Raw genomic sequence first — 12,505 nt, forward strand, 5'->3', positions numbered from 1 at the left:
TTTTTTTTTTTTTTTTTTTTTTTGGTGTGGTTTTAGCCATCACATGATCTAATTTCCATGGCATGAACCATCTGGTACATTTCGGATGCTTTCCGCTTTTTAAGAAAGTTGTCAGTTCTTAATGTTGCGGAAGTTCATGATTCCGTATAGGGCCTCTCTCGCGATTAGAAACCATTCATTCAGCGTCATCCCCTCATGTTTCCTTTTGCGCGGACGCGGGGAGGCGGGGACGCGGGGACGCGGGCTCGGGTACTTCGGCTGTGCCTGCGCCGCGCCGCGCAGCCTGCGGTCTGGCTTGGTGGCGAGATGCAGGGGGACTCGCCGCCTCCACATCCTGCCTCCCGGGCCCACGGGGCTCTGCGCGCTCATTGGCCCGCCCTGCAGGAAGATGAACGCTACTACTTCTGTTTCCTTTTGATGCTGCTCTGACACCCTGGTGGGGGAAATGTTTCCTCAGGAGCTGGCGCAGAAAATCAAGGGCTACCAGGAGCAGATCGCCTCTTTAAATTCCAAGTGCAAGATGCTGACGATGAAAGCCAAGCACGCCACCATGCTGCTGACGGTGACCGAGGTCGAGGGGCTGGCGGAAGGGACTGAGGACCTGGATGGGGAGCTCCTCCCCGCGCCTTCGGCCCACCCCTCTGTGGTCATGGTAAGGATCCAGTCAGTTTACGTGGCTTTGCTCTTTGGAGCCTGGCGAGTGGCTCCATGTTCCCTCTCTGTCGGTTTCAGGGACCAGCCTTCGATCTTGCAGATTCAGAGGGAGGAACAGTTTCCTTAACTCTCTTTGACTACTTTTGGGCGGGGGCCAATCTTTGACACTGTAAACAATGACAGTTAAAATGAAACTGTTTGCTGGAGACAGCTGAATTACTTAACATGTCAGAGGTCTGCCCTGCATTTGTTTATAATTTCGCAAGAGTACTGAAAGGCTCTGAGCTTTAAACAATAACTTATTTGCACAGTGTTTTAGTTGCCTGGGGAATGGTAAATTCATGGCACATATATTTAGTTGTGTTTTCCAGGCTAACTAGCTAACTACATATGTGCATGTACTGTATTGTATAAATGCTTAATACAATTGAGAAAAACAGCTACTGTGAGAAAAAATATGAAAATAGACAATCTAAAGCTTAGCTTTGGGTTAAAATAAATCAACTTTATTATTTTCTTTTCTGCACTACTATTTTCCTATGTACCTGACACCTAAAATACATTGAGTATTTTGGTGACTACAATATTTTCCAGTGCTGTGTATCTTCCCTCATATGTGCTGTGCCTCAGATAATGAATAACCATACCTGGGCCCATTTACCAATATTGTACTTTGGGTGCATTAATCTCACTACAATATTTGAAACTTGAGATGTCCACGAAAGACCAAGCTTTATTTCATAGACCTTTCCTCATTTGTGTGATTCATGATTTTCCAGTTATTTATAAAACCACAAACTATCCAGACAGGAAAATAATGAAGTATTTAATCAACAAAAAAACTCTTCAATGTGATATGCACCCCCATCCCTGATTGTTTTACAAATGATTACTAGTATCATATTCTCTTGAAGACAGAAGTTTTAAATACTAACACAGGATTAATATGTGAATTTGGGTCCCAGGAATTCTAACCTTTGTTTTATAATTATCTCTGTTTTGGCCTGTGCCTGAACAGGACTTATGTTAACACACCTAATTGATTTTCATGTCCTTTGGGTTACATTTTACGTGGCAGATGACTGCAGGTCGCTGTCACACTTTGCTGTCACCGGTCACTGAGGAGTCTGGGGAGGAGGGAACCAACAGTGAGATTTCCTCTCCACCTGCCTGTCGCTCCCCTTCACCTGTGGCTAATACAGATGCTTCTGTTAACCAGGTACCTCCCACTTGGCATTCCTCTAGCAATAATCTCTGGGCAGATGCAGGACTCCATTCTCTGTTTTCATTAGACCGTGGGTATGAATCTCAGACTGCTGCATTTGGTTCCAGGGACACACCATTGGGTTTTATAGTTGCACAAACTATGATTGTCATGTGTCTCCGTATGTCATCCCCTCTCCTGGGCTACAGAAAATGACATGAGCAAAAATTGAGTCATGGGAATGATAGCCCAGAAGGACCTGTTTTAAGGTGTTTTTGCCTCCATTTCTGGCAATTATCTGGAATGGAGTTCTGCATCCAACAGAAAATGAAAGATCTGTATCACCATTGTAAAATAACATGGCTTTTTAACATGCATTAAATGTAGTGTTAGCATTTACCAGCTCAGATTTTGAAGATGCGAAACTTCTGTTTATTATGTCAGACTTCTTTATTTATGGCTTGTTTACCAGTTTAAGGAATGTTAGGGCCGGGTGCAGTGGCTCACATCTGTAATTCCAACACTTTGGGAGGCCAAGTCGGGCAGATCACGAGGTCAGGAGTTCAAGACCAGCCTGGCCAAGATGGTGAAACCCCGTCTCTACTAAAAATTCAAAAATTAACTGCCTGTAATCCCAGCTACTCGGGAGGCTGAGTCAGGAGAGTTGCCTGAACCTGGGAGGGGAAGGTTGCGGTGAGCCTATATCGCACCAATGCACTCCAGCCTGGGCGACAAAGCAAGACTCTGTCTCAAAAAAAAAAAAAAAAAGGAATGTCTGCCAGTATTTATACTGCTGGAATGCCTAGTAGGTTTGAATGTTTAACTTGTCTTTCAATAACCTTAAATTTTATTTCCTATAAAATGAGGAAAATAAAATAACCTTTTTGTTATAAGAAGCTTTTTATCATGCTTATTAAATGTAGATTATACTAAATTAAATCTCAGAAAGGTTTTATGTCAAATATTGGATAGAAATCAAAAAGATGCCATTACAGTAAGCAAAAGCTTTTAATGCGTGTTAAGAAATACTTTATTTTTTCCCGTTCTGTTGGTTGGCAATTCACTCTAATGACTGTTTCTTTTGCTGTGCAGAAGCTGTGGAGTTTGATTAGGTCCCATTTGTCTACTTTGGCTTTTGTTGTCAATGCTTTTGATGTTTTATTTTTTAGTGAGGACAACTAAAAAATGTAAACTATCCTATGAAAATATGTTTTTTTTTCAAAGAAGTTGATATGTATTTATTAAGGTAGAAGTGTTAGAGCAAATGTTTTATGACCTGTATTATAATTCAATTATATTACTTTTATTTTAAAGCAGAAGTATTCAGACTATCACAGGATTTCTGTGATAAAGAGAATCCCTCTCATAAAAAAAGGAACATAAAAGTGATGAAACCTTTAGTTAATACTATTACACAATTCTCTTGGTAAAAATCAGGAAATCTCTAGGGAAATTATCAGCTCATCCATTCTGAGTCCATCAAATACATTCTGACACCTGCTCAGCGTGAAACCTTGTGCTGGTTTCTGAGGATGCAGCTGAGAAGGAGGCAGCATGGTTCTACCTGCAAGGCCCTGACAATCCAGAGAAAAAGGCAGACATGGAACAGATAACAACAATGTGATCAGAGTAAACTAAGAACAGTGACAAAAAAAGAGAAGTTCAGGGAGCCATGGGGGATTTGGGAAACTCTTCTCCAAATTCTGATTTAAAAATATGTATTACTCATTCTTTGATGACTTGTCCTTCCCTATGGTTACAGATGTTATTAGAGAAATTGAGCTATAGTCAGCTGATTATATAGAAAAAAAATATTCTATATAATATGCTTTAGGGTCTTACATTTTTCAAACTGAATAATAAATACTTACTTCAAATTAACTTTGTGGAAGGAATATAACCTTTCCAAACTTGCAAATCTCCATGCTACTTCTTGTAAAGTGTCAATGTATACATGAAAGTGCCCAAAAAATGATGAAATATGCAAACATTTCTGTTATTATTTCTTGACATTAACCATGAAGCTTAGTCAAATCCTAAAACTCAGTGAGATTAGGCTTGGTTTTAATTCCTCCCCTCTCTCCTAGTCACACGAAAACATCAGTTAAATGGCATTGTTAATCTAAAATACTTACATGTGATGCTGTAAAGCAGGGGAAAATGCCTTTACTTATTTAAGACAGACAGCTTTACTCTGAGGAAGCTGTTAAAAAGCAAATGTATGATGCTTCGTGTTCCTCAAACAAATCTACCCCATCATTATGGCCACATGTTATTTTTCTATAGTAATGTAAGTTAGAAGACAGTTAAAATATATGACACCATGACCAGTGATGCACTGGATTTACAAAATTGTCTCTTGACACTGAGGAGGACATGTAGCATCCTCTTAAGTTTCAGTTTTCAGATTGGAAACCCTAAGTTTTGTGCACAGAATGTGTACAGCTGTTTCAGGGAGCAGCCAAGTAGAACTGCTTTATAAAATCACAGCTATTTAAAAAAAGGTTTTGTGCTTGCTCTTCTTGCAAGTAGATCTCTGTTATGTAACTACCTGGTCCCACTCACAGTCAGTGTATTCTGTCTCTGACAGTAGCTATTAGCTAAGATGTAATAACAATTTAGTTTACTCGAAGGTAGAAATACTGAGGCATTCCCAGATTTTGCTGCAGGCTTCTCGATTCCCCTTAGAAGTGAGCCAAGGCTTAGACTCTGCAGAGGAGTTGAGAGAGGAATAGATTAGAAAAGGGCGAGACAGAGTATAATGGGAAAGTCATAGTCCTCCAAGTCAAAAGCTCACACTGAGTTGCAGCCCTTCCTCCTCCAAGCTGAGTGTATCTGGGAAGTCCCTTGATATCCTCATTTGTAAGTGGGAAGCAATATCGCTTAATTCACAAAATTGTGAAAATGAAATGTGACATTAATCATGAAAGTGCTTTTTAAACTAGAAAATACTGATCAAATAGTAGCTACAATTGTCCAAATTTATTTCCTTAGGAATCTACTCATAATAACGTTTATAACTTAGGCACATAGGCAATGAGAAATGTATTTTTAACAGTGACTCCTCACTACATCAAGTATTGACTTAGTAGTTATTTATAGCACTGAGTGATTTAATTGAATTTATGTATGCACTTCAAATAAATAGAAATTATTCATCTGTAAAAGGTGACATATTTTCAAATCATTTTAAGAAACCAGGAGTTGTCATTCCTGTCTGTAGGCATGAGCCACAGACAGACACACACACACAGACTGCCAGAAAAAAATTATTTGTAATAAATTTATTTTACTCTAGCTCTTGTAGGGGCCTTCTGTATTTATAATACAGTATTTAATGTAAAATGTTTACACCATTTAAAGATGCTCCTGCTATTCCTTGTGGACAGTAATAGTATTATCTTACATGTATATAAAATAATAGAATTTAGAAAAGTGCATTTGCAAGCATGATTTATTATGAACATATAGGGTTGCCTGTTATTTGCTGAACACTCCACAATGTGCTCAGGATGAAAGCCTGAAAGCACTGACCTAGACAGCCCTTAGGGAGCTTAGAGTGTGAGTGAGAACAGGCACATACTTACAATAGAGAGTGGCAGGTGGTATGGCCGAGGGCAGCACAGTGTTGTGGGAGAAGCTAGAATAAGCACCTACACTGACTGGGGTTCAGGCAGAGGTCAAGGATGGCCCCCTTTAGTTTTAAGGGAGGAGCACAGTTAGGCAGGTGGAGTGTAGTTGGGTCATGTGAGAAGTTTTTCAGGCAGAAGAAACCACCTGTGGGAAGCTGTGAAGGCAGGAAGAAAAATTGGTAAATTTCGCTAGAGTCTCAGCTGTCCCAGTCTGAAATCATTCTACTGCATGACACTGCTACATTTGTTTCTGAGATGGCTGGAGCCTTCTTCAATACTTTTTACTAATACTTGATTATCAATAAGACGCAGGTATTTCAAGTTGACATAATTTCCTTCCACAATATGACTGCAAAAACAGTGCAAGTTGTTTCAGTATAATTGGAGAAACTATGCAAATAGTTTCAGTATAATTGGAGAAACATTGGAGGAGGAGGAGAGAGAGAAATGAGACAGACGGTGATATGGGAACCGTATCATGGAGGCCCTGAATGCCGCACGAAGGAATTTCAGCTTCCTCCAGAAGCTACTATTTAACCATCGAGGGAATTTAACTAGAAGCCGTGTACAGAACTGAGTTTTAGAACTGATACTTCTGGATCCATGTGGACAGGAGAATGGAAGTGTGCAAATTCAGAACCAGGGGAGCCGTTAGACACAGAAGTTGCACAGTCTCATGTGGGGTCCACCCTGGTGATAAAAATGAGAGAAACAGGCCAGGAGGGACTAAGAGACCTGGACAGCTCCTGCTCCACAGAAATGAGGTGATGTCTCCTCTGTTAGCATTACTTTACCCACAAAGACACAGGACCCAGTGTTACCATACCTTGTGGTTTGCAAAACAAACTATGAATGTGAATTTTAATGAAATATCTCCATCTTCAAGAAAAGAGATTTTAAATAATGTAAAACACTGTGTAAGCCACACTAAATGTGTGCAGGTCAGAGGCAGCCCACAGGCTGCCAGTTTGCAACTTTTGAGTTAGGAAGTTTTTCCTGTAATGAGAACTTGAACGAAGGCTGTGGCCAGGATATGCGTCACTAGCACTCCATCCTCCCATAAGCAGTGGATGGTAAGGGAGAGGAGAAATCAGGAATAAATCCCAAGTTTATAGCTTAGGTGAGAAGAAATTCCATTTATTGCAAGAAGGATAACACTTTATTGTTTTTTTCTAAATCGGTTCCTTTTGGAAATGTTGAGTCTGAAGAGCCTACAGGATATGCATGAACATCTGGATATGTGAGCCTGGAGCTTATCAACTCACTAGTGTTGATGAGTGAGTGGAAAACAAACTACAAAAGAGAAAGCATGAATAACTAGAAAGCTGAGAGGAGAACAGAGAGATTTTTAAAAAAATGTTTCTAGAAAGGGATGGTCAGTGCCATTGAATGCTACTTAGAGGTCTGGCAAGGGAAGGGATGGAAATACATCACTTTTTGTCATGGAAAAGAAGCTGGTGAGAGCAAGCTCTACAGTCATCAGGATGAAAGCCCAAATTGGAATTTAGAAGTGGATCGAGGGTGAGAAAGTCCCATGTGAAAATCACCCTTTCAGAAGTTGGATCATGAAATGAAAGAGAGAAAACAAAGAAATGAGGATGAAGCCTGTGTGTGCAAGTGCATTCACGTTTGATGATCCATCGTTGTGAATTATGGACTTTAAAACAAATGACATCCTTCAAGAAAACAAATAAAAAAAGAAACAATGTGTTTAGGTGTTTTTGCATGAAGAGAGAAAGTCAGCAAAGTAGAAGAGGATATTAATAGACCAAGGTTCTTGAAAAAGCAGTTTATGGGATTCTCAGAAGCTGTGGGAGAGTCAGGCGTAAGCAGTAAAACTGGCAAGCATGAGATAAGGGTGAGTGTGAATATAGACAGACTTTTGAAAATTTGAGAAGTTGTAGTAGTAGCTCCTTGACAGCTTGGATTGTGTGTGTGTGTGTGTGTGTGTGTGTGTGTGTGTGTCTTTGTGAATAACACACACACATACATATATGCACTCTGGAAAGAAAAGCTGGATTGAGTCATGTTTGTGGTTTTCCAAGTGGGTGAAGTAAAGGTTAAAAAAGCGAGAGAAACAAGCGTCTTGGGAAGAAAGGGGTTTCAGTAACTTTAGACATAGCTACAAGTCCAATTGAGTGATGACAGCATTCAAGGGTGTGGAGGACTGAAGCGGGGTAGAAGTGAGTGAGGATCAATGGATCTAAACCTATTAAGGACATGAGGAGTAATCCACTCAAGACAGTGACAGGGTTAGCAATGAAGAGGAAGCAGTCTCCATATTCCAATGTCATCAGTAAATGTTGGGGACTTATCTGGAGGCCTCAGCAACAACAGCAAAATCGGTAGAAGGTGTCATTGTCACTCAAATATTATTTCATATAATCCTCAATTCCACTCAAGATTGGGCTAGTGAGTGAACCAATGTGCAAGATGTAAGTTATTTGCTCCCATTATATAGCTACTCAGGAGGAGAATTTCACTAGAATCTCAGCTGTCCCAGTTGGAATTCGTTCTACTGGATGACACTGCTATGTTTGTTTCTCAGATGGCTGGAGCCTTCCTCAGTACTTTTTACCAATACATGATTATCAATAAGACTCAGGTATTTTAAGTTGACATAATTCCCTTCAACAGTAAAACTGCAAAAACAGTGAACTTTATCATTGGAATTACTCCCCCAATTAAATTTCTACAGAAATACAGATAAACATAGAAAAAAATTGAAAACCATCTTTACTATATCTCTTGATATATCTTTACTATATCTCTTGATATAGTAAATTTTATCAATACAAATAATATATGTAATGTTACTTATAATACAATAGATTTAAAACATGTTAAAGCATGATATTTCATCATTCACTTTGATTTTTGTGTGTGTGTATACTTTGAGAAAATGAATAGAAGAAAACATTTGTATTATTTGTTTCATAGAGTAGTTTTAACCTCCCCATTATATTTTTCTTATTTAATATCAAAATATTTAAATTAATTCTGCAAATAATGAACCCACAAATAGTGAAGATCTGGCTGCCTATGCAGATTTAATTTTATCTAAGTCAAGTCATTTTTTAAATTATTTAAAATTTAATGAATATATTTAGCAACATTTTAGGAACTAGATCATTGAGAGTCTCTTTTTTTGCTATTCTAATCAATCTTTAAATAAATGTATACTGCTTAAATCCTTTGTATTTTCATTTAACAAATATAAAATAAGAATGAGTTTTGGCAACTTGAAAGATTGGTAAAGTTGTTTTTTGATATATACAAACCAAAACTCTGAAACAAGTATAGTATGCTTTGATTCAGTCTTTAAATTTTTCTTGTCACAAGAGTTTACTAACTGACTAGTTTGTAGGGCCCTGTGAGAATTGTAGATCAGAAACCTTTTCTTCACATGACCAACAGTACCCACAGCATATTCATCTAGACTTTGTCTTCCTTTTGAATTCAACACTGTGCTTTGCGCTCACAGGACATTGCATATTACCAAGCCTTGTCTGCTGAGAGGTTGCAGACAGATGCTGCAAAGATTCACCCCAGCACGTCGACATCACAGGAGTTCTATGAACCAGGATTGGAACCATCTGCTACTGCCAAACTGGGTGATTTGCAGCGTTCTTGGGAGACCTTAAAGAATGTGGTAAGTCTTCAAGGTGGGCTTGTTTATGCCCACCAGACACCAGTTACCTTAGCGATTGTCTTATGAAATACACGCGGAGAGTTTACACATCCAGTCCACAGTCCAGTGCCCTGTGTTGGGCCACAGAGGTAAAGCACTGAAGAAAGAAATGTTGTAATCTGAAAGATAAGGGGCTGGGAAGCATTTGGTAATATCCCTTTTCTTGTGTAGATCAGCGAGAAGCAACGCACACTCTATGAAGCTTTGGAACGCCAGCAGAAGTACCAGGACTCCCTCCAGTCCATCTCTACGAAGATGGAGGCCGTTGAGCTGAAACTCAGTGAGAACCCAGCGCCCGGCAGGAGTCCAGAAAGCCAGATGGCTGAACATCAGGTACAAATAGCCATGACTTCAGTTTCCTGCTTGATTAAATAAAGGCACTCTTGTGACTGGTTGGCCTGTCAGGCATGTGTTTGAGACAGCCAGTTTACTTTTTTTTTTTTTTTTTATCAGTTCTTCCAGAGTAAACAAGAGTCCTAATGGTGGTCGTTTACTACAGCTTTAGGGAGGGATCTGAGAGAGAGAGAGAAATTCAGACCTTGAATCTAATTCAGAAAAGCTACATGCATTGATGTTACTTTTTAACTATGATTACACAAAGTGTGTTTCCTTGGAGTTGCTTGATTATTTTGATTGTCTTGTGAGCCATTATTGTAAGGATAAAATATACTCCAAATCTACCTTTTCTGGATATTGTTGTCTTAAGAAACTTAGTCAGGGAGTGCCCCTCCATTATAACTTCAGAAAATATGTCTCAGACTTCAGTGGGCAAAGAAGCATTTGAAAGATAAGTTCTAAGTCTCATCTTATGATTGTTCCTGATTTAAATTATTTTTTAAAAGCTTAAACTAGGCAAAACATTAGCTTTACATGAGAAACAGAGATCATTAATCTAATGCAGAAAGATAGTGTTAAAGTATGCCAATTTATAATGCATGCTAAGAAATGTTCAGAAATTAAAATCCAGTTAATACTTTGGCAATGCGATGAGGTATACTACTAAAATTATAATGATTTGGTGTAACTGGGGTCTAAGGATACTGAGGCACGCTTTCTCCTACATATTCATCACCGTGATGTAGGAAAATGCTGTGTGGCTGGGATAAGCATCCAGGAACATGTGACAACCCTTCAAAAGGCAGGAGGAAAGAAAGATATTTTTAGATGTTAATTTAAGAGCTATGAAAGCATGGTATGGTAAGTGTGTTTATCAAAGACAGGGTAACTTATCAGCTTTAAGAGTGACACCTTGTACTTTTCTTTCTTCTACTTTATATCTTTCTAGTTTTGGAAGCAGGATCATCTTGGAATACACTGCTTGTTCATATGTACAGTCAGATAAAGTTGCATTCTTTTGCAAGAATCTGATCTTTCAGTCTAACACAAAAATGAGAACATTTCATCTAGAGACAGCATATTGAGAAATAGTGGTTTCAGGTTTTTTATACTCTTGTAACTTGTGAAGATAGAGATCAAAGTGAGTAGTGTCCATTTTTAGGCCTTATTTTGGTAAAAAAAGAAAAAAAACTATCTTCTGTAGGTCTTTTGCTATCCCAAGGTCACCCATCCTCCTCCAGATTTGCAGAGGGCGCTATCAGAGCACAAAATGAGAATTAACCCTTGTTAGCCTAGACCAGACCAAACATGAGGACAGTCAGGGGCTTGGGGGACTATGCCAGTGCCATTTACCTCTGAGCTCCGCCCCATTTTAATCACTAGACTGCTAGTCTCCCAAGCCCCTTTCCTTTCTAAAGGGGCCTCAATGTCTCTCAGTTCTCTGTAGCTGGCACCCCAGTTTTCTGTTGCCAACAGCCACTTCTTTCTGATCTGAAGGGTGTCCCTTTTGCTCCAGTGTGCTCCCTGGGGCTCTTAGGTCTTCTTTGCTCCTGCAGTTCTGTCTGTTCAGCTGTTGCTGGCACTGCTGCTTCACTGTATTGGAAGGGGCCAGAGAGCTTCCTTCATCTTGAGTATGTGCTCCTCAGGCCAACCTTGATGGCTGTTCTGTAAAAGGCCCTGTTCTTTAAGCATTCAAAAGGAAAATAGTGTAAATTATGCAAGGGCTGGATTAGAGTGCATGTGCGGGTCACTCACTCAGATGATCAGACACCAATGTTGCAGAAGGTTTAAGCAGTTTGACCCTCTCTCTAGCTTCAGGACATCTCCACCTTTGTTCCAGCCCCCTATTCTTACGGCCCGGGTGGCTGCCCACAGTTCCCAAAGACCCATCACCGGCTCCCACAAGATTTAGAAGCTTCATGAAAACAGGATCCTGGTGGCCTGTTCTGCCCTTCTGGAGTTCCTAACTAAGAATGCAACTTAGCTTCCAATCAGCACCACCACCCTGTCACTTGGGCATTAGAAGAAAACACACATAAACTGAATGTGGAGAGAAAGGATGATTCTGTTCAGATTACAGGTGCTTGCTAGCACGCCAGGCTAATTTTTGTACTTTTAGTAGAGATGTAGTTTCACCATGTCGGCCAGGCTGGCCTCGAACTCCTGACCTCAGGTGATCTACCCGCCTTGGCCTCCCAAAGTGCTGGGATTACAGGTGTGAACCACCATGCCCAGCTGTCTAATAGATTTCATTTTAATGGATTTAATGGAGACAACTCTAAATTACACATTCTGAGAATTATAAATTAGAAGTGAATCTGTAACTTTTCTTGTCATTAAGGTCAACCACATGACTTTTGTCCCTAAGTTGGCAGTAGTCGTGCTAGGTGTCACAGCAGTAAGGAGGTACAGCTAATTTAATGAAGATTACCAGTCACTGGGGCTTCGCCATTATATTAATGTTCTAATGGGAGGGAAGAAAGTAGCAATAATTTATAATTTAGTATAATTTTGTGTATCATCGCATAGCTAACATTTTTCATCTGAGCTATTTTTGCTACCTTTTGCTGTCTGTGCCTTGGTTCTACAAGTTCTGGAACACAGCTGCCTACATGAAAAGCTGGTGGTATCACAGTATCTAAATCTGTTCTTCGCTTCTGGAATGGTACTTAAAAATTTCAAGCACTATTATGGAATTACTATTTCTAAATTTCAACTGAATGGGCGTGAGGAAGTCCAGCATGCTTTTTTATGTTTCCTAAAAAGTAATAGAAATACTTTACTTTTTACTTCTTTCCCAATACTCTTTTGGAAGTATTCGTGTTTTTTTAAGGAGGTAACCTAATTCCTAACTTTTTTCTTTAAACATTTGTCTAAAGCACTGAATTTGTGTGGAATGCTGTGCCTTTTTGGTTATCCTCTCTAAGTTGTCTTATAGATTTCATTTTCTTTCTTTTTTCTTTCTTTCTTTTTTTTTTTTTTTTTTTT

General features: G+C 39.4%; 1 protein-coding gene across 18 annotated transcripts in view; it reads left to right on the plus strand.

Annotated features, from left to right (window-relative positions):
- Positions 1 to 12,505, plus strand: part of SYNE1 (spectrin repeat containing nuclear envelope protein 1) — a 529,474-nt gene that overhangs the window by 346,498 nt on the left and 170,471 nt on the right. For 16 of the 18 annotated variants that reach the window (XM_017537464.2, XM_037742153.1, XM_037742143.1 and 13 more), the window contains 4 exons: positions 458 to 652; positions 1,733 to 1,873; positions 8,975 to 9,142; positions 9,353 to 9,514. In XM_017537464.2, coding sequence (XP_017392953.1) covers positions 458 to 652; positions 1,733 to 1,873; positions 8,975 to 9,142; positions 9,353 to 9,514 — 666 coding nt within the window. The remainder of the gene's footprint in view (positions 1 to 457; positions 653 to 1,732; positions 1,874 to 8,974; positions 9,143 to 9,352; positions 9,515 to 12,505) is intronic. The other 2 variants (XM_037742147.1, XM_017537535.2) reach the window with 1 other exon arrangement.

Source organism: Cebus imitator, unplaced genomic scaffold, assembly GCF_001604975.1.
Source record: "Cebus imitator isolate Cc_AM_T3 unplaced genomic scaffold, Cebus_imitator-1.0 Scaffold6, whole genome shotgun sequence".
NCBI classification, from domain to species: Eukaryota; Metazoa; Chordata; class Mammalia; order Primates; family Cebidae; genus Cebus; species Cebus imitator.